The sequence below is a fragment of the Jaculus jaculus genome, chromosome 1 (genome assembly GCF_020740685.1).
Source record: "Jaculus jaculus isolate mJacJac1 chromosome 1, mJacJac1.mat.Y.cur, whole genome shotgun sequence".
Lineage (NCBI taxonomy): Eukaryota > Metazoa > Chordata > Mammalia > Rodentia > Dipodidae > Jaculus > Jaculus jaculus.
Genome location: NC_059102.1, coordinates 179,391,077 through 179,413,612, shown reverse-complemented (window position 1 = coordinate 179,413,612; position 22,536 = coordinate 179,391,077). Strand labels below are relative to the sequence as shown.

The window sequence follows — 22,536 nt, the reverse complement described above, 5'->3', positions numbered from 1 at the left end:
TCTCGATTCCCCACGACCCACGTTAGCCAGATGCACAAGGGGGCGCATGCGTCTGGAGTTTGTTTGCAGTGGCTGGAAGCCCTGGCGTGCCTATTCTTTCTTTCTCTCTCTCTCTCTTTCTCCCCCTCTTTCTCTCTCTGTCTGTCGCTCTCAAATAAATAAACAAAAAAAAAATTAAAAAAAAAAAAGAAATGAAAGAAAGGGCTGAAGAGATGGCTTAGCAGTTAAGGCACTTGCCTGCAAAACCTAAAAATTCATGTTTGAATCTCCAGGTTGCACATAAGCCAGACGCACAGTAAAGCAAGCGCACAATGCTGCACATGTACACAAGAGGGCGCCTCGTGCCTGAAATTCGTTTACAGTGGCTGGAGCCCTTGGGGAGAGGGGGAGAGAGGGAGAGGGGGAGAGGGGAAAGAAAAGGGAAAGGGGAAAGGAAAAGGAAAAGGAAAGAAAGCCTAGTCGTTATCTCTGCTCATTTTATAGATGATAAAATGAACAGGAAATGGCGACCCCAAATGATTAACAAAGACATCCACAGGTATCTTCACCATGACTTCTCCAACAAATACACACAGCTCCATTTTTCACCTAACTCCTTACAAACATCTTTTTAAAATATTTCTTTCTGTTACAGATCAGTTAGGTATTTTGTAACATGGGCCAAGCATCCAGATAGGAATTGAGAGTGATTAGGTACTTAGAACAGAAAATAAATATGTTTTTAGAATCAGAGCAGTAGGTTACATCTCATTCACGAGGACTATTCCAATAAATCATCAGTCTAGAATCACATTCTTCAAACCAAGGCTTCAGTATCCTGTTACTCCCTGGTGACTTCTAGGTACAGCATACAAATGTACACATTCCTTTCCTTTTTTTCTTAACCTTTTCCTTTCATCTTTATAAAACAGTTATGTAATTTGAGGCTATGAACTGAGAACAATAACAGAAAAATATTTTATATGGTAATAGTAAGTGAATGCTTAGCCAACGTCAAGACTCAAAACCTGAGGCACACATTTTTACACAATTCCTTTAGGAACTTTATTCTACGGAAATATATAGGAACATAAATGTCTACATGAGCAAGCTTATTTGTGACAGTGTCTTCATTAGTGAAAATGGGAAACAATCCAAATGTCCAATAAGATTAAACACATTATGTCCACATACAGAAATATTGTAGAGCCATTAAAAAATAAATTAGCTGAGCATAGTGGCATATGCCTTTAATCTAAACACTTGAGAGGCAGAGGTAGAAGTATTGCTGTGAGATTAAGGTCACTTAAGACTACATAGTAAATGGGTAGAGTGAGCCCCTACCTCCAAAAAAAAAATAAATAAATAAAAATAAAAAATAAAAGAGGAGGAGGGAAAAAAAAAGAAATAAATTAGCTAGGCATGGTGACAGTCATAAGAAAACATTTCTAAAGTAAAATTTTAAGTGGGGAAAAGAGAGTTAAAAGAGTGGTATGCTTGTGTGTTCAAAAAGTTATATTTATTTATTTGAGAGAGAGAAAGAGGCAGATAGAGCAAGAGAATGAGATGAGAATGGGCATGCCAGGGCCTCTAACTACTGCAAAGGAATCCCAGACACATGTGCCACCTGTGCATCTGGCTCACATGGGTACTGGGGAATAGAACCAGGGTCCTTAAGCTTCACAGGCAAGTGCCTTAACAGCTAAACCATCTCTGCAGCCCATCATATACATATGTATGTATGTGTGTATGTATGTGTGCGTGTGTGTGTGTATAAATATATAAATAATTTTGTGCTAGGGATGGAACCCAGTGCCTGAACCATGCTAATAAGCATATATTCTCCCACTGAAATACACCCCAGCTCTGCACAGTTGTTTTTTTGTCAAGGTTTCTCAGGGTAGCCTTGAACTCATGGCAATTCTCCTACCTCTGCCTCCCAAGTGCTGGCTCTGCATAGTTCTTTAAAAAATATTTTTTTGGGGGGGAGAATGGGCGTGCCAGAGGCTCCAGCCACTGTAAATGAACTCCAGATGATGTACCACCTAGTACATCTGGCTTATGTGGGTCCTTAGGCTTCCCAGACAAGTGCCCTAACCACTAAGCCATTTCTCCAGCCCCTATATTTTCTATATTTAGGTTAAAAAAAAAAGAGTTATAAGCCTGGGAACTTTTACATGTTATAAACTTCTATAATGTTTGAATATATAAAAAGGAAAAGGTATGTGTACCTTCCTTTGTTTCCTTTTCAATGAGAATCCAAAAAAAAAAGGATAGTTGTATCCAAATGGTACAATTTTTTTTTTTTTCCTGAGGTGGGGTCTCACTCTAGCTCAGGCTGACCTGGAATTCACTATGGAGTCTCAGGGTGGCCTCGAACTCACGGCGATCCTCCTACCTCTGCCTCCCGAGTGCTGGGATTAAAGGCGTGCGCCACCACACCCAGCCTGGTACAAAAATTATTTTATTGTTAGCCACAATGGTGTGTGGCTATCTATAACCCCAGCTACTCATAAAGCTGAAGTAGGAGGACTGTGGATTTGGCGGGGCAAGGTAGGGAGGGTTGCAAGTTTGAGGCCAGGTTGGGCATCTTATCAAGACCCACTCACTTCAAAATAAGTTTTTAAAAGTATTTGTAAACCAGGAGTGGTAGTGTACATCTTTAATCCCGGCACTTGGGTGGCAGAGGTGGGAGGATCACCATGAGTTCAAGGCCACCCTAAGACTGCATAGTTAATTCCAGGGCCTGGGCCACAGTGAGACCCTACCTTGAAAAACCTATACATACATATACATATACATATACATATACATATACATATACATATACATATACATATACATATACATATACATATACATGTATGTATGTATGTAAATATCTTGCAGCCTGACTTTTAAGTACTCTGACACTTTGTTCTCAATAAGGCTATTGACCTAGACCAAAGGAGAGCCTGCAGTCAACTACAATAGGACCTGAAGCTGTCTCTGAAATGCCTATCATCATAGGTGGTATCCTAGCCAGCCATCAAACAGAATTTCCAAGGTACTGGCTAACAATCTTTAGAACTCAGAACACTAATACTTCAACACACAGAAGTCAATGTTTTTTGTTTTTGTTTTGTTGCTGTTGTTTTTTCAAGGTAGGGTCTCACTATAGTCCAGAGTATTCTGGAATTCACTATGTCGTCTCAGTGTGGCCTTAAACTCGCAGTGATCCTCCTACCTCTGCCTCCCAAGTGCTGGGATTAAAGGCGTGCAGCACTACGCCCAGCTAGAAGTCAGTGTTTCTGAGTTGCTATTACAGCTACCAAATACATAGAAATCTCCCAGCAGAAATCAAACACTAGTTAAGTTCTCAAGCTAACTAGACCAGAAAATCAAATAGCCAGAGAATAAGTTTTAGAAAACTGATCTTGAAGAGATTGTCAATCTATTAAATCCATTAGTTCCTCATGCTATACATTACCCTAACCAACAGAAAAATTATACCACTACTGGGACTAGTGGTAAAAAGAATACTGAATAAAAATGGCCCTTTTATGTAGGGCCGCAACATATCTACATATCCCTACATATCTACTATCCCCAAACTGTTTAATTTTACTATAGGACAGAATTCCCTAAACTATGAAACTACAGAATCAATGGTAGGAAGGAAAAGAGAGGAGGAGGAAATAAGGAGTGGTAGAGAAGGGGAGGAGAGGAGATGGCAGGGAGAGGTAACGGAAGGGCAAGGGTAAGAACTTCTGATACTCCAGTCTTGTCCTCTTATGAATCCAGAGGAGACCTAAGTTTCTACATGTTAGGGAGACATTTCAAAGGCCCCAGCCTATCCATACAGTACAGAGAAAATAAACAGGTGATGAGATAATAACAATTATTCTCCTACTGAAGAGCCAGAAAACTATAAAACATCTCTCAAGTATGCCAAGTGAAAATTTTAAGTACTTAAATAAATCACTGAGTTCTCTTCAAAGAATACCCCCCCTCCAAAAACATATTTTGTATTCAAAGGACAAGTATAAAAATGCTAACACCTGAAAGCATGACACTTTCAGTAATAAAGAGATCAAAGAAGGAATAAATAACAGATTACATGGAAGGAAGACAAATAAAAATCTATAAAAACCAGAGTTTGCCAGGTGTGATGGCTTATACCTTTAATCCCAGTACTCAGGAGGCAGAGGTAGAAGAATTGCTATGAGTTAAAGTAAAGGCCAGCCTGGGACTACAAGAGTGAGTTCTAGGTCAGCCTGGGGTACAGTGAGACTGACTCTACCCGGAAAAAAAAAAAAATAGAATTTAGCTGTACTTGGTGGTGACATACCTGTAATCCCAGCATTCTGAGGTGGAGGCAGGAGTTCAAGGCCAGACAAAGCTACATGCATTAGGCCTTATCTCAAAAAAAGAATGACCACAGACTGGGGAAATGGCTTAGCAGTTAAGACACTTGCCTGCAAAGCCCAAGGACCCACGTAAGCCAGATGCACAAGGTGGCACATGAGTCTAGAGTTCGTCTGCAGTGGCTGGAAGCCCTGGCATGCCCATTCTCTCTCCCTTTCCAATAATTAAGTAAAATATTTTTAAAAAAAGAATGATCAAGCCGGACATGGTGGCACACACCTTTAATCCCAGCACTTAGGAGGCAGAGGTGGGAGAATCACTGTGAGTTCAAGGCTACCCTGAGACTACATAATGAATTCCAGGTCAGCCTGGGCTAGAGTGAGACCTTACCTCAAAAAAAAAAAAAAAAAATCCAAAAACTAACAGCCACAAAAAGAGAATGATCATAGACCTCTTCTAGGCTAAAATTTCTGGAAATGAGCCTTGAAAGAAATTGTATATCACAGAGTTTCAGGGTTTTTAAAACTGTGAAATACTTTTTATTAAAGGCATATACCTTTCCAACATTGAACTAACATAAATTTCCTTGTTTCAGTTATCTAAGTTGCTTGCTATTTTTCTTTTTTTTTGTTCCTTAAACCTAGCCATCAGGCTTCACCTCAAAAAATGAAAAGAAACAAAATAAGTAATTTCCTAAGCTCAGAATCACCGTGGTCTAGTATGTCCAGATAGATGGAAAAGTCTGAATCCAAAGAAAAACTCATCTAATGTTTTCTTTCCTTCTTCTTCTATTATTTTATGTTATGTTATGTTATGTTATGTTATGTTATGTTATTTTATTTTATTTTATTTTATTTTATTTTATTTTATTTTATTTTTGAGGCAGGGTCTCGCTCTAGCCCAGGCTGACCTAGAATTCACTATGTAGTCTCGTGTTGGTCTTGAGCTCAGAGAACTCAAAGTGATCCTCCTACCTCTGCTTCAAGTCCTAGAATTAAATGTGTGTGCCACCACGCCCAGTTCATCTAGTGTTTTCTGACCTATACTGCCAACTTGCCAACCCCATCATCATAAATCCTCATTTTGTTTTGGCAAAGTCTTATAATATGCTCTGGTATTACTTAAATAATAAGTAGGGTAACCCTTTTTAGGCCTCTATAAGAATCATCAAACCCAGCTATGACAGACACATGAGGTTGCTCCCTACAGATAATTATATAATACAACAGTTCAACAATTCATCCTTGGTTCTTCTATAAGCAAGAGGAAAGGATGGGCCTTGAGATCATAAGAAAAAAATTAAGTTCTTTTTTTTAATTTTAAAAATTTTCAAGAACTTTTAAAATGTCTTCTTAACATAAAACAAGCACTTACATAAATGACAAGTTATACCCTTTAATTTACTCTTTTTTAAAGTCATTTTAAATATTTATTTATTTATTTGAGAGAGAATGAGTGTGCCAGAGCTTCTTGCCGCTGCAAACAAACTCCAGACACATGCACTACATTGTGTATCTGGCTTTATGTGGGTGCAGAGGAATCAAACCTGGGCCATCAGGCTTTGCAAGGAAGAGCTTGCAAACTCTGCCATCTCTCCAGCCCCTCAATTTACTCTTTCTTCATCTATTCCCTCAAGTAGTTTTCAAAAAGGGAATAACTGCTTGGACTCCTGTCCTTTGATAATCTAAATTTCCTGTCAAATGATAGCAAATGGGGAGTTTTGTTTGTTTGTGTTATTTTCCCTCATATGAAATGTTTAAAACCTTGGTTCCCCTTTTAGCTGTTCATCTGATGGGCAACAGTTTCTCAGGCAGCAGGAAAGAAAATCCTGTGATTACCTGTGGCCTCTATAGGATCCTCTAATGCTCCACTAACAGCAGTGAGGCTCCAAGGACAAGAGCTCAGTCATAATTCTCTGTCACCAGAGATGCTGTTCACTTACCTGTAACAATTCCCAATCACCTGACCCACCTGTCTTAAAACTGTAACTGAAGAGTAAAAGAGCACCAGGACCAGAGAGGCACAGGACGGAGCTTCCAACAGCTTGGCAACCCCAAGGGCCGCCCCTCCCCCCCACCTAGTGCCATTTCTCACTTTGGCCTTACCTCGCTGGGTCTGGGTAAATTGGGTGCTCTCTGGATCCTGCTCCATCATAACGGGATAATGAAATGAGGGAAGACTCCAGCAGCCTCCTAGCAGAGATTAAAAAAATGGCAATAATCCCTGTCAATTACCAACTCAGAGGTCATTCATAAAGGGAAATGGGAGAGAAATAAATAATATTCCCCTTTGCAGCCAGCTAACACCTGTTACCTGAGACTTTACCCTTCCAACAAGCTAAGCATGTAGACAAATAAATAAAGAGGGCTGGAGAGATGACTTAGCAGTTAAGGCACTTGCCTGCAAAGCCAAAGGACCCAGGTTCAATTCCCCAGGAACCACGTAAACCAGATGCTCAAGGTAGCACATGTGTCTAGAGTTTGTTTCCAATAGCTAAAGGCCCTGGTGCGCCCATTCTCTCTTCACCCCCCTCTCTGACTCTTTCAAATAAATAAATAAAAATAAAATATAAATAAAGAGCTATAAAGCCCATATAATAGATATAGCTACTACTTTATGTTGAATACTGCTCTTTGGTGAGAAATGAAAAAGTACCTCAGAAATATGATCTTATTTCTCTTCCAGTAGACAAATAGGAAGCCAGGATCCACACAGGAAGAAAAAATTAGGCACACACAAGAGACTACCACATAGTGCCAGGACTTATCTTGGCAATCAGTTTTTGTATGCCAGCATAATCCACACCTCCTTGTTTTCTACTCATTCTGCTCTGTCCATACCCTTTCTGTGAGATAGATCTGCTTAGGGCTCTCTTAACAAATGGCAAAAACCTCCACATATAATCAGTTAGCCCCATCATAAATTCAGCTGATGCTGTATAATATACATATTTTATTGAGCACTTTAGGTGCCAGGAAATACACTAGACACCTCGCTAGTATTTCTTTATTGAAGCTTCACCACAACCCAGAGAAGTGTTACTGCATACATGAAAACATTGGGACTAGCAATTAAAATATATGGGTCTGAGGCACACAGCTGATAAGGAACAATGCCAGGACTGTCGTGAAGGACTATCTCAGCTCCACACTGCTTCAAATCTCTTCTCATATTGCAAGACGTTCCAGAGTTCAGGCAGGAAACAAGTATCTACTACATGTAGCCATGGTGAGCAAGGGACACTGGCAAACAAGAAGGTTCTATATCCCATCACTCAGTTCCAGCTGTTACCAGTATACTATGTGGGCTCAATCTTGTTGCCTCTTTCTTTTAAAGAAAGTCAAAAATCTAGACTTCTGCATGAAATCTGATTGATAAGTTTTAGCAACTTTCCTCCCTGTTTTTTATATTTATTATTTTATTCATTATTATAACAATAATAATATAATATATAAATAAATATTTATTTATTATTTTATTATTTATGAAAGAGAGATAAGCACACCAGGAAACTCCAGACACATGCACTATTTTGTGTGTCTGGCTTTACGTATTACTAGGGCGCAGAACCTGAGTTATTAGGCTTTACAAGCAAGCTCCTATAACCACTGAGCCATCTCTCCAGTGTACCCTTTTCTTCTTTATATACCTCTAAAGGTAGTTAAAATACATCTGATAAGCACATAGGGCCTAGGGGCTCCCTGGTATCCCATACAGCTTCCCAAGTCATACACGCAATGGTAGTGAGTCAAGCTTGTGGCAGAAGCATGTTTCAAATGAAGTACTCGCAGAAAGAGACGAATATTATTCATTTTCAGCAGCATCTTGCCTAGCTCTCCCAGGAACAGGTCTCTGGCTCCCTGCCAGACCCCTCTTTAAAACAGATCTACAGGATAAGGACAGCAGCTACCAATCTTTTCCAACTGAGCTAATTCAATTCAGTGTTATTAAAACCAGCTGGTTTTATGTATAGTCACGTGTAGTCACTTTATCCCAGCAACTGGCACACAACATTGCCAGTAACAGCCTATGATGAGACCATCAAGACCCTATCAACCTGGCTTTACCTTTCCTGCCTGGGACCATCAACTGCTAAACAGTTGGACAAGGCCTATATGACCACATTTCAAACAATTCTAGCACTCAATGGAAATAGCACAATATAACCAATGAAGAAAGCAATAAAATGCATCATCTCTCTGCTTGATTTTTTTTTTTTTTACAGTTTACAGCAGCAGAAATGTTGTACTTCATCAATTCCAAAACATACTATTTTCCTCACATTCCAATGTCATAAATTAGGATGTCTCTTAAAATTGTGTGATACAGTTTAATTGGCAGAGGAAGTTTTTCCCTTTGAGGACACATAAAATAATGGCATGTCTGCATCTTTGAAATACAAAATGGAGGCACTTGCTTGAAATACAATGGTTGTGATAGGAAATGGAATTGAGAAGTCCACTAAGAAATAAAAGCACAATTTAGGGCTGAAGAGATGGCTTAGCAGTTAAGGCATTTGCCTGCAAAGCCAAAGGATCCCAGTTTGACTCTCCAGGACCCACATAAGCCAGATGCACAAGTGGGTGCATGTGTCTAGAGTTCATTTACAGTGGCTGGTGGCCCTGGTGCACCCATTCTCTTTCTCTCTCTTTTTCTCAAATAAAACATAAATAAATAAATAAAATATATTTTAAAAGCACAATTTAAAAATTAATTAATTTGGGGGCAGGCATGTCAGGGTCTCTTGTTACTACAAAAGAAATGCCAGATGTTTTGTGCCATTTATTACACATGGCATGTCTTTCCTCTTTTTTACACTTTATTTATTTACTGTTTTGAGGTAGGGTTTCACTCTAGCCCAGGCTGGCCTCAAACTCACAGTGATCCTCCTACCTCTGCCTCTCAAGTGCTGGAATTAAAGGTGTGTGTCACCACTCCCGGTATCCCTTGGCTTTTAAACTTTACTTATTTGTTTTGAATGTTTATTAATTTGTTTGAGAGAAAGAGGGGGGGAAAGAGAGAGAATGGGCACACCAGGGCCTTCAGCCACTGTAAATGAACTCCAGATGCATGTGCCACCTTGTGCATCTGGCTTACGTGGGTTCTGAGGTATCAAACCTGGGTCCTTTGGCTTTGCAGGCAAGTGCCTTAACTGCTAAGCCAGCTCTCCAACCCCAAACTTTATTTATTTATTTATTCTGGTTTTTCAAGGTAGGGACTCACTCTAGCCCAGGCTGACCTGGAATTTACTATGTAGTCTCAGGGTAGCCTTGAACTCATGGCGATCCTCCTACCTCTGCCTCCCGAGTGCTGGGATTAAAGGTGTGCACCACCATGCCAAGCTCTAAATTTTATTTTTAACTAATACATAAAAAAATATACATATTGGTGGGGCATTAATGTTTCTTTATGGTGAAAACTGTCAAAATTATTTCTTCTTGTTTTTTTAAATATACAGTACATTGTTGTTACTATAATCACTAGTTATCCTACTATGTAATCAAACACATGAGTCCTCACCCTCTTCCTCTACAGAATTGATAGCCTCGGCTGGCAATGAACTCATTACATAGCTCATATTGAGCCTAGAACTACCAAATTATCTTGCCCCAGCCACCAGAGAATTGGAGGTGCACTGCACCCAGCAAGAACTTTGTTTTCTGTTCTGAACTATAACTTAACGTCCTTTGGTCAACCTGGGTCATCTCATATAGTAATTATTCACTACTAATAAACTAGTTCTTTCTGATTTGGTGGGAACTGAAAACTGAAAGCAAGGCCTGGTACAAACCTGCCTGTACTCAAAGACCCACAAGATTTTTCTATACCAAAGCGCTCTGCAATTAGTCCTGAGTATCCCAGAGACCTGTTACTTCCAAATAGCTGCTTAGTAAGGCACAGAGCTGAAAGGCTGACAGCCAAGTGATCAGTCTCCTTCAGGGCTTCTGCTTAGAAATGAACCTGTGAAGTTAGGCAGTGAATATTAACCACCACTACATCAAAGTAGTAACAGAAATGAATAGATAAGAGGACTTTGAATCAGAGATGCTAAAAGAAAATCTGTGAACTGAAAGATCTTAGATAATTTCAATTTGTATGTATATATCTACATATGTTCACATGTGTACGGGGATACACACTTACATGTGTGTATGTGGAAGCCACAGGTCTTCATTATTAATTGTCTTCTTCAATCATTATCTTGTCTTTTTCCCGCAGTACAGTCTCACTCTAGCTCAGGCTGACCTGAAATACACTAAGTAGTCTCAGGGTGGCTCTGAACTCTTGGTGATCCTCCTATCTCTGCCTTCCAAGTGCTGGGATTAAAGGAGTGCACCACCATGCCTGGTGGATCCTATTATCTCTGCCTCCTCAGCATTGAGATAACTAGCATAGGCCAGCACAACTGGTATTTACATTGGTTCTGGGGACCTGAACTCAATCCCTCATGATTACACAGCAAATACTTTACCCAGTGAGTATCTTACTAGCCCAACAGGTTCAATTTTAATGACTCCATCTGACAATCCTATATGTTTCTAGTTCCTACCCTAACTTCCTATTTTAATTAGGAAGACTTCTTCATATCACAGTAGAATCAAAATGTTAGGCTTTGTCTCTGGGGAGCCCTTGATGAGGTTCTTTTGGAACATGCATCCCTTGTGCCTATTACTACAGAATCCTTGGGTACCAACTACTCCCTAGACAAGGTAGTTGGACTGGAAAACCATTACAACTGATAATGCACAAAATCAAGACAGCAAGTCCAGATGAGCAGTGCTTCCTCACCCACACAAATCACCAGCGGAATACAAATTCTCCTGGAATAAAAACAGGCCTTTCCAACTGATGTGGACTAAAGATTAAACTAGAGTTACTAGGTGAGTAAACATCACCAGCACTCCTAGGATGCTCAAAGGAAGAGCATTCTCTGCTAGTGTCAACTGTTTGCACAGAGAATAGGGAATGGCACAAGAAAATGGAACAAGGTGGCAACTGTGTGCCTTTGGCTCTGGCCCTAACAAATCTGACTTGACTTAATGATTTATTATGCAATTTGATAATGTAAAATCAGGAAGAACAGCAGCTTGAAGCTGTCATTTCATTCCAACCTATAATCTCATTTAGAAATGTTTGAAAGAGCCACCAAAACTCTAACAGGAAAAAAAAAAAACAAAAAAAAAAACCAAACTTCGTCTCTACCAACTTGCCCGCTTCTTTCTGTCGGCTGTATCCAAGTAAAAGTAGAAGGGCTGTGCTATTTGACCTATTGGAGAGCAGGAAGAAAATATTCCAATTTATGCTTTATGTGAAATCATAATATACAGAATACACACAAAAACTCATCAAAAGTCTTTTTGTTTTGTTTTGGTTTGTTTTTTGAGGTAGAGACTCACTCTAGCTCAGGCTGACCTAGAATTTACTCTGTAGTCTCAGGGTGGTCTTGAACTCATGGCAATCCTCCTACCTCTGCTTCCCAAGTACTGGGATTAAAGGTGTGCACCACCATACCCTGCACTTTTTTTTTTTTTTTTGAGGCAGGGTTTCACTCTATTATAGGCTGACCTGGAACTTACTCTAGCCCCAGGCTGGCCTCAAACTCATGCTGATTTTACCCTCCTGGGTGCTAGGATTAAAGGCATGCACCTCCATGTTCAGCTCAAAAGTCTTTAAGGTTTGTTTTTGTTTTTGTAAGTCTGAAGATCAGTACTCTCAGACTTAAAATTACAACCAATTTGAGATTATTCAGATCTAAAATAATAAAGCTGGGGGGATGGCTCAATGGGTAAAGAGCCCTAGTCTACATCCCCATGCAAAGCCAGATATCCCTGTATGCCAATGGCAAGATGGAAGGCAGAGACAAGAAAATCCCCAGAAGCTTGCAGGCCAGAGAAGACCCTGCCTCAAACAAGGTGAAGATGAGGACCAACACCCAAGGTTATCTTCTAACCTTCATAATGTACTATGGTATGTATGTGACCACACACATTCTCTCCCTTTCATACATATACACTCAAAAGAATATAACTATAAATATGTAAAATGTAAATATAACCACCATAAACACACAAAGGTACAACCACATTCACGTGTAAATACAACAAAAGAAAATGATAAAGCAGAAAAAATGCTGACAATGAGGGAATGTAAGTGAAAGACATATGAAAATTCTTTACTATTTTGCACTTTGCTACACATTGAACTTATTTGAAAATTAAAAAAAATTAAACCAGGAGCTGGACATGGTGGCAAACATCTTTAATCCCAGCACTAGGATGGCACAGGTAAAAAGATAGCTGTGAGTATGAGGCCTGAGACTACCATAGTGAATTCCAGGTCAGCCTGGGATAGAGCAAGACCCTACCTCAAAATACCAAAAATAAGCTGGGCGTGGTGGCGCATGCCTTTAAGCCCAGCACTCGGGAGGCAGAGGTAGGAGAATCACTATGAGTTCAGGGCCACCCTGAGACTACATAGTGAATTCCAGGTCGGCCTGGACTACAGTGAGACCCTCCCTACCTTGAAAAACAAAATAAATAAATGAACAAATAAATAAAATAAAGACCAAAGATAAAAATGAATAAATAAATAAAATTAAACCAGACATAGTTATTTACTTCTCATAAATTCAAAATAGGCCTAGGCTACAGAACAAGACACTGTCTCAAAGGGGATGGATGAAGAGATGGCTCTGTAGTTAAAGATACTTACATGCAAAACCTGATTACCCAGTTCAATTCCCCAGTACCCACATGAAGCCAGATGCACAAAGTGGCACATGCATCTGGAGTTCATTTGCAGAAGCAAGAGGCCCTAGAATGCCCACCCCTACCTCCAACTCCTTGCAAATAAAAAATTAATTTTTTTTTAAATTTTTTATTTATTTATTTGAGAGTGACAGACATAGAGAGAAAGACAGATAGAGGGAGAGAGAGAGAATGGGCGCGCCAGGGCTTCCAGCCTCTGCAAACGAACTCCAGACGCGTGCGCCCCCTTGTGCATCTGGCTAACGTGGGACCTGGGGAACCGAGCCTCGAACCGGGGTCCTTAGGCTTCACAGGCAAGCGCTTAACCGCTAAGCCATCTCTCCAGCCCTAAAAAATTAATTTTAAAAATACTTTTAAGGAGACTCTACCAGCAAACTGTCAGAGCTGATAAACCCCTACAGCCACGTAGCAGGATACAAAATAAATACACAGAAATCAGTAGCCTTCCTATATGCTAACAACAAACACACAGAGGATGAAATCAGAGAATCACTCCTATTCACAATTGCATCAAACAAAATAAAGTACCTTGGAATAAACCTAACCAAGAAAGTAAAGGATCTCTACAATGAAACTACAAAATACTCAAACGAGAAATTGCCAAAGACACTAGGAAATGGAAAAACATCCCTTATTCCTGGGTTAGGAGAATCAATATTGTGAAAATGGCAATCTTACCAAAAGCGATCTACACATTTAAAGCAATCCCCATCAAAATTCCAAAGGCATTCTTCACAGAAATAGAAAAAACAACCCAAAAATTCATTTGGAATCACAAAAAACCTCGAATATCTCTAATAATGCTGAGCAACAAAAATAAGTCAGGAGGTATCACCATACCTGATTTTAACCTATACTACAGAGCCATAGTAACAAAAACAGCATGCTACTGGCACAAAAGCAGACGTGTAGATCAATGGAACAGAATAGAGGACCCAGATGTAAGTCTAGGTAGCTATAGCCACCTGATATTCAATAAAAATGCCAAAAATACTCATTGGAGAAGAGACAGCCTCTTCAGCAAATGGTGCTGGGAAAACTGGATATGTATCTGTAGAAGGATGAAAATAGATTCTCTCTCTCTCCATGTACAAGAATTAAGTCCAAATGGATTAAAGACCTTAACATCAGACCTGAAACTCTGAAACTTACTAGAGAAAAAAGCAGGGTAAACCCTTCAACATATTGGTCTTGGCAAAGACTTTCTGAATATAACCCCAATTACTCAAGCAATAGAACCGCAGATTAACCACCAGGACCTCATGAAATCACAAAGATTTTGTACTGCAAAGGACACTGAGAATAAAACAAAGAGGCAACCTACAGAATAGTAAAAATCTTTGCCAGCTATCTATCTGATAAAGGATTAATATCTAGGATATACAAAGAACTCAAAAAGTTAAATAATAAGAAACCAAACAAGCCAATTAAAAATGGGCTATGGAGGTAAAGAAAAATGAAATTATGAAATTTGCAGAAAAATGGATGGATCTGTAAAGGATTATACTAATTAAGGTAATCCAGGCCCAGAAAGCCAAGCGCTGCATGTTCTCTCTCATATGTGGATTCTAGCTACAGATGATTGGGCTTCTGTGTGAGAAGGAAAAAACTCAGTAGCAGAGGCCAGTAAGTTAAAAAAAAGAGATACAAAGGGAAGAGAAAGGAAGGTAGGAGGGTACTTAATAGTATATATGTAAGCAGAAGAATAGATTAACGGGGGTGAAAAGGCCCAAAGTGAGGTCAGGGTGGAGAATGAGTAAAGGAAAGGTGGAGGGATGGCTAATCAAAATCTAAGAGGATATAAATAAATAAATCAAATGGAATCCTCCAGTTTTGGACAATGGAACACTCAGGAGCTGTAGATCATTGCTAGAAAATTTTCAGTGCCAGGCTTGGGATACCTTCCAGTGAGTTGTTGGCCAGGGAGGTCCCTGATGCCCCCAGAATATTATAGGCCATTGTCAAGGCCCTTGGCTTCCCACCAGGAATTGATGGTAAGACCCTATTGCTGAAGACTCCACATACTTGGGCTGCAAGGCCACTGAGAAATCCTGCTGGAACTGAGCTGATAACCTCCTCCATGTAGATCAGCTGACAGAAAGCTAGAAGAAGCCATTCTACATGCAGTTCATTGGGAGAAAGAGATACCACCAGTGAAGATACTCAGCAGTGGACACTGCAAGCCCTATAATTGGCCAGCCAGGCCAAATGAGCCAATGGGTGCAATAGTGGCAGGTCTGTCATGGTAGAAACCAACTGCCCTCTAATTGGACTGGAGGCCCGCTCCATGGGGGGGGGGGGAATACATCGCTGATACTGAAAACATAAAACAGGGGTAGTCATGAGCCCTAGGGGTGTGACATCTGCTGATGTCTAGATAAGTGTATATACTATGCTTATCAAACTGCCCAGTAAGCACTTCTCTTAATATTCATACCCTTATATTAATGCTACTCTCCCTTTGGGCAGAGAATCTTCTCATTTCAGATGGCAGTGACCTTAGGACGACTCAGAAGGTATCATAGTGCTGAAAAGAAGTGACTGGAGTACTGAGTAACATCTCGATCACACCTTCCAAGGCTCAGGGTCTAATGCGGAAGAGGTGGTGGAAAGAATGTAAGAGCCAAAGGAAGGGTAGGACTCCCTCCAGACATAAAATGGCCTGGATACCCATGACCTCACAGTGCCTGACACTACCTACATAAGACCATCAGAAGACGAGGAAAAGATCATGACATCAAAATTAAAAAGAGACTGATTGAGATGGGGAGAGGATATGATGGAGAATGGAATTTCAAAAGGGAAAGTTGGGGGGGGGAGGGTATTACCATGGGATATTTTTTTTTTAATTTTTTATTTATTTATTTGAGAGCGACAGACACAGAGAGAAAGACAGATAGAGGGAGAGAGAGAGAATGGGCGCGCCAGGGCTTCCAGCCTCTGCAAACGAACTCCAGACACGTGCGCCCCCTTGTGCATCTGGCTAACGTGGGACCTGGGGAACCGAGCCTTGAACCGGGGTCCTTAGGCTTCACAGGCAAGCACTTAACCGCTAAGCCATCTCTCCAGCCCCCATGGGATATTTTTTATAATCATAGAAGATGTTAATTAAAATTGAGAAAAAAATACTTTTAAGGGCTGGAGAGACTGCTCAGTGGTTAAGGCACTTGCCTACAAAAGGCTAAGGACCCAGGTTTGATTCCCTAGTACCCACATAAAGCCAGACAAACAAAGGGCACATGCATTTGGAGTTCATTTGTAGTAACTAGAGGCTCTAGGGCAACCATTCTCTTTGTCTCTCTTTTCTCTCTCTCTGCTTGCAAATAAATAAATAAAAATATTTTTTAAAAAGAGCTGAGAGCTGAGAGCTGGAGAGATGGCTTGGCACTTAAGGCACTTGCCTGTGAAGCTTAAGGAACCCAGGTTCAATTCTCTAGGTCACAAGTACGCCAGATGCAAAAGGTATCACATGCATCTGGAGTTTGTATGCAGTGGCTAGAGGTCCTGGTGTGCCCATTCTCTCCCTCCCTCCCTCCCTTTCTCTCCCTCTCTCTCTCTCTCTCTAATAAATAATTTTTAAAAAAGAGCTGAGGGCAGGAAAGGTGGCTTTTGCAAAGCCTGCCTACCTGAGTTTGCATCTAGAGTTCTTCTGAAGTGGATGAAGGCTCTAGCATACCCATACTTTCTTGCTTCCTATCTGCCCTTTCTCTCTGTGTGATTCATAATTATATAAATATATATATGTAATTTGGGGGGGGTTCAAGATAGGGTCTCATTCTAGCACAGGTTGACCTGGAATTCACTATGTCGTCTCAGGGTGGCCTTGAACTCATGGCAATCCACCTACCTTAGCCTCCTAAGTGCTGGGATTAAAAGCGTGCATCACCATTAAAAATATGTATATGTATGTATGTTTATTTTTTGGCTTTTCAGTTTTTCAAGGTATGGTTTCACTCTAGCCCAGGCTGACTTGGAATTCTCTATGTAGTCTCAGGGTGGCCTTGAACTCACAACACTCCTCTTACTGAAAGGATCAAATTTGCTCCAGTTTACAGCTAGGCCTAAGTTTCAGTTTCCTGGAGAGACAGGCAAGACTTCTGGGAAAAACCACAAACAAAGGGCTGTTAATCAACAGTGACACTGACATGTGGTGAGGGAAGACAGCCGCCCAGGGGCCTGAGTCAGTTCCTGTAATACCTCTGGACTATGACCAAAAAGTAAGGACTTGCCTGAGATAGCAGGCTCCAGGGCTGAGTCAGTTTCTACAAAGTCTCTAAAACATGTCTAAACATGTCCAAGGATGGTAAAATCTGGGCCACGGCCAATCAAAGATGTAACTTTGTACAAATGTAACTGCTGGTTGCTTAGCCAATCACATTAGAAGATGACCTAACCCTCCTAAAATTCCCCTGGCTGTGCTTTAAAGGGGCCGGTGTGCTCCTCTCAGGGTTGCCGTTTTGTATGAATGGTTGACCCCCACATGCTGGCTGATTTTGCAGAATAAATGCTCTGCTTTTACATATTATTTGAGTTGGGGGCCCTTCCTTAGTGATTCTTGAACCCTTACACTACCTCTGCCTCCCAAGTACTCGGATTAAAGATGTGCACCACCATGCCTGGCAAAAGGATTTCTTAAAACAGCAACTAGTCTGGGGAGATGGCTCAATAGTTAAAGGTGCTAGTGCCTGCAAAGCCTGCCAGCCAGTTCAATTCCCCAGCCACCCACATAAAGCCAGCAGCAGCAAGATATTCTGCTGTAACCACATACGTACACACATACACACACACACATATGCACGAACATGTACATGTGCAAATAAGTAAACCAAACAAAAAACAGCAACTTGCCTTAATGTTCTCAAGCAGGTTTGGTTAAGTTACAGACCCTAGTAAACTGTTTATTAAATAAAGTGTGATTTCAATCCCAGCGCTCAGAAGGCAGAGGTAGGAGAATCACTGTGAGTTCGAGGACAGCCTGGAACTATGGAGTGAAATCCAGGTCAGCTGGGCCTGAGTGACTTTGACCTTGAGTCCTCCCCAAACAAGCTGGGGCCTTTCTGTTCCCTTTCCCACTGGAGCCTTGACACTGGTCTTGGTGGTCACGAAGGAGGAAGGGGGACACTGAAGTCCACCTCACAACCATGTCACATGCAATGCTGAGCAGCTGGTGTAGTGGTTGCAATTATTACTGCATTTGGAAGTTTTGTTTGTTTTGAGGGGTGTTTAAAAAAAAATAAAGTTGGGCATTGTGGTTGTGTGCCTACCATCCCAGCACTGGAGAGCTAGAGACAGGAGGGTCCCTGGGGTTCACTGACCTATTTCAAAATTAAAAAACAAAAAAGGGTGATAGAGAGATGGCTTAGCAGTTGAGTGCTTGCTTATGAAGCCTAAGGACCCCAGTCCGAGGCTTGATTTCCCAGGACCCACATAAGCTAGATGCATAAGGGGGTGCATGCAATCTGGAGTTTGTTTGCGGTGGCTGGAGGCCCTGGTGCGCCCATTCTCTCTACATATATCTGCCTCTTGCTCTGTCTCTCTCAAATAAATGAAAAGAAAAGAAAAGAAGAATAAACAAATAAATAAGTAAATAAAGTGGGATTTTTTTATTATTATTTATTTATTTGCAAGGAGAGAGAGAGAATGGGCACGCCAGGGCCTCTAGCCCCGAATGGGTTGAGGAATGGGTTGGGGAATGGACACTGGGTCCTTAGGCTTTGCAGGCAAGCACCTTAAGCACTAAGCCCTCCAGCCCCCCTTTCTTTTACTTTTTATTTTATTTTATTTTATTTTATTTTATTTTATTTTATTTTATTTATTGAGAGAGAGAGCATGGGCATACCAGGGCCTCTAAGCCACTGCAAACGAACTTCAGACACATGTTCTGCTTTGTGCATCTGGCTTTACATAGGTATTAAGTAAGGAATTAAACATGGGTCCTTTGGCTTTGCTGGCTAATGCCTTAACCACTAAACCATATCTCCATCCCAGTTTTTCTGGTTTTTGTTTTCTTCTTTTTCTAAAAAAAAAAACATATTTTATTACTTATTTATTGCGGTGGGGTGGGGGGAAGAGGCAGATAGAAAGAGAGAATGGGGCACGCCAGGGCCTCCAGCCACTGCAAACGAATTCCAGATGCATGTGCCCCTCTGTGCATCTGGCTAACATGGGTCCTGGGGAATCGAACTGGGGTCCTTAGGCTTCGCAGGCAAATGCCTTGATCAGCCTTGATCACAAAGCCATTTCCTCAGCCCTTGTTTTCTTCTTTTTAGAACATTCTTCTCTCTCATTGCTGCCAATAACAAATCCTTCAAAATTGAATTTTTTTATTTTTTATTTATTTATTTGAGAGCGACAGACACAGAGAGAAAGACAGATAGAGGGAGAGAGAGAGAATGGGCACGCCAGGGCTTCCAGCCTCTGCAAACGAACTCCAGATGCGTGTGCCCCCTTGTGCATCTGGCTAACGTGGGACCTGGGGAACCGAGCCTCGAACCGGGGTCCTTAGGCTTCACAGGCAAGCGCTTAACCACTAAGCCATCTCTCCAGCCCAAAATTGAAATTTTTTTAATGTTTTATTATTTATTTATTTATTTGAGATAGAGAAAGAGAGAGAAACACACAATGGACATGCCACAGCCTCTAGCCACTGTAAGTAAACTCCAGATGCATGCTCCACCTTGTGCATCTGGCTTATGTGAGTACTAGGGAATCGAACCTAGGTCCTCAGGCTTCATAGCAAGCACCTTAACTGGAAAGCCATTGCTCTAGCCCCAAAATTCAAATTTTTGATTCCTCCAGCCAATAGTTCATTTTCTCTTTAATATTCCACAGCATCCTATACCTCTCTAGTCACCTCCTACTGCTGCTATTTTGTTGTTGTTGTTTGTTTGTTTGTTTGTTTTCTCAAGGTAGGGTCTCACTCTAGCACAAACTAACCTGGCACTCACTTTGTAGTCTCAGACTGGCCTTGAACTCATGGGGATCCTCCTATCTCTGCCTTCCTAGTGCTGGGATTAAAGGTGTATACCACCATGACTGTTTTGTTTTGTTTTTTCCCCTGCAGCTCTTTCTAAACATAACTTTTGTCTGTTTTAGACTATAAGCTATATGAAAGCTAGTATTAGTTCCAAGCCACCAATGAAAAAAAAAATGTGTGTGTGTGTGTGAGGGGGGGGAGAAAGGGAGCAGCATGTGCCTGGGTCTCTTGCAACCGTAAACAAATGTCCATCTCACTTTGTATGGGTGGCTGGAGAACTGAACACAGACTGGCAGGCTATGCCAGCAAGCAACTTTCACCACTGAACCATCTCCCCAGATCCCTACCAAAGTAACTTTTCTTTTGGTTTTTCCAGGTAAGGTTCTCTCTCTCTAGTCCAGGCTGACCTAGAATTCACTATGTACTCTCAGGCTGGCCTCAAACTCACAGCAATCCTCCTACCCCTGTCTCCTGAGTGCTAGAACTAAAGGTGTATGCCACTATGCCTGACCCAAACTGTCTTTTTTAAAATAATTATTACAATTTTATTCAAAATTTATGACGGGGAGTGGGAGGGGTCATGAACCAAGGAAAGACAAATGGATATACCCACATGGCCTAAGCACCCATGTGGGAAGTGAGCATGGGCCTGAACCACGAAAAGCTATTCATAGAGGAAAGAGAAAAAAGTACAGAGAGCTCCTGCCTATGTAGAGGGCAGAGGAGATAGACAGCCCATGTGGGAGTCTACCCTAATCTCATGAGCCCATGTTGTTGTTGTTATTATTTGGTTTTGTTTTCAAGGTAGGGTCTCGCTCTAGCCCAGGCTGACCTGGAATTCACTCTGTAGTCTCACGGTGGCCTCAAACTCACAGTAATCCTTCTACTTCTGCCTCTCAAGTGGTGGGATTAAAGGCATGCACCACCACACCAGGCTCCATGTTATTTTTTTTTATCCTCATCAAGATTCACATTCTAGCCAGGGATGTTAGCACTCTGAATGTTGAGGTAAAAGGACCACAGTGAGCTAGAGGCCAGCCTGGGGCTACAGAGTAAATTCTTGGACAGCCTAGGCTAGAATGAGACCCTGCCTGGAAAACAAACAAAAAAACCTAACATCCTAATTAACATGTAATTAGAGACAAATAAATATCTAAGTGAATGACTAATCAGGAGTCTACCTAGACTAAAAAGAACAATAAAGAAAGCATATCTGACTATTCCTTATTGACCCTATGAGTTTAAGACAAGGTAATTAGATGTTCTAAAACTCACATTGAAGTTCCTGGAGGTTTTCAGAAACTGCTTACATTACTTTTCATCCTTCTGGGGTCTAAGCCACTCAGATTAAAGTTCTCATACAGCTGTCCTTATAAATGCAATAATAGCCTGGCCTCTAGGAGGCTCATTAAATCATAAAGCAGAGACTGGATGGCTGCCTGGGAAACTACCTCAATGATCCTACATTGCAAGTTGCCGAGAGAGACCTCATAGGGGAAATGGCAATGTTTGGAGGTGCCAAAGGGACAACAGACCAAAGAAACAAAGATATACTGCTCCTTGCTTCATTTCTGATTCTTGCACTGTAAGCACTAGATCTCTTATCTTGGCGCATGCCTGGGATGGAAGATGACAGCCCTTATTCTTTGTGAAAAATAATTGTGTGTTCTGAAATGATACTTCTATTATGATTTCCAAACTGACATCTCTGCTTTAAAGAAGAGACATTGAAGCCTCCCCATTTCACACACTAGTAATTATCAGTTAAGTTATCCAATGATAGGCATCCATCTGATCGCTGCAGGGTCCCCAAGTTCTACGAGTGAACGCAGAGCATGTGATGCAGTTTCTAACAGAATTTGGCAGGCAATTCCTTCCCCTGCTGTGGGGTGGACCAAGACAGGATGGTACTGCTAAAAGACTAACCTTGGGCGGGGGGGGGGGGGGGGATACTGCAGAAAGAGCTCATAGTGCCTATGGTATAGAGTAGCTTTATTTTACTATCACCAAACATCAACAATTCCCCTTCCCCAGGCTCCAAACAATACCTCTCACCAGCAAAGTTCAGATACATCTTTGGCAAACAATAATGTATTCTGCAATGCCTCTTGGCAGTGAGCAATACATGGTAAAACATCAGAGCACAACATACTCAAAGAAGACACCAAAAGGGTAGAAACTGGAAACAAAATTTATATGTAGCATGCAATTATGTATCTAGTAGATAAAAGTATTGCCTGAAAAGTCAGTCAGACACCTCTGGAAACATCTGGCCCTCTGCTGTTGGTTAAGTGGTTATTTTTCATCCATTTGCAAAATGACTGGTTGGCACTATGATTAGCTGCTACACATCCTCCATACATTATATTATACTTGAAATTTCAACTTATAATTTAAAAGATCACTTTTGGGCTGGAGAGATAGCTTAGCAGTTAAAGTGCTTGTCTGCCTAATGACCCATGTTTG

General features: G+C 41.1%; 1 protein-coding gene across 7 annotated transcripts in view; it reads right to left on the bottom strand.

The window, feature by feature from the left end:
* The window catches only part of Ambra1 (autophagy and beclin 1 regulator 1), a 281,415-nt gene that overhangs the window by 161,034 nt on the left and 97,845 nt on the right, over window positions 1-22,536 (bottom strand). For 5 of the 7 annotated variants that reach the window (XM_045153306.1, XM_004657205.3, XM_004657208.2 and 2 more), the window contains one exon: window positions 6,432-6,518. The exons of the other annotated variants lie outside the window; for them this stretch is intronic. In XM_045153306.1, the coding sequence (XP_045009241.1) occupies window positions 6,432-6,518 (87 nt within the window). The remainder of the gene's footprint in view (window positions 1-6,431; window positions 6,519-22,536) is intronic. 7 annotated transcript variants of the gene reach the window in all.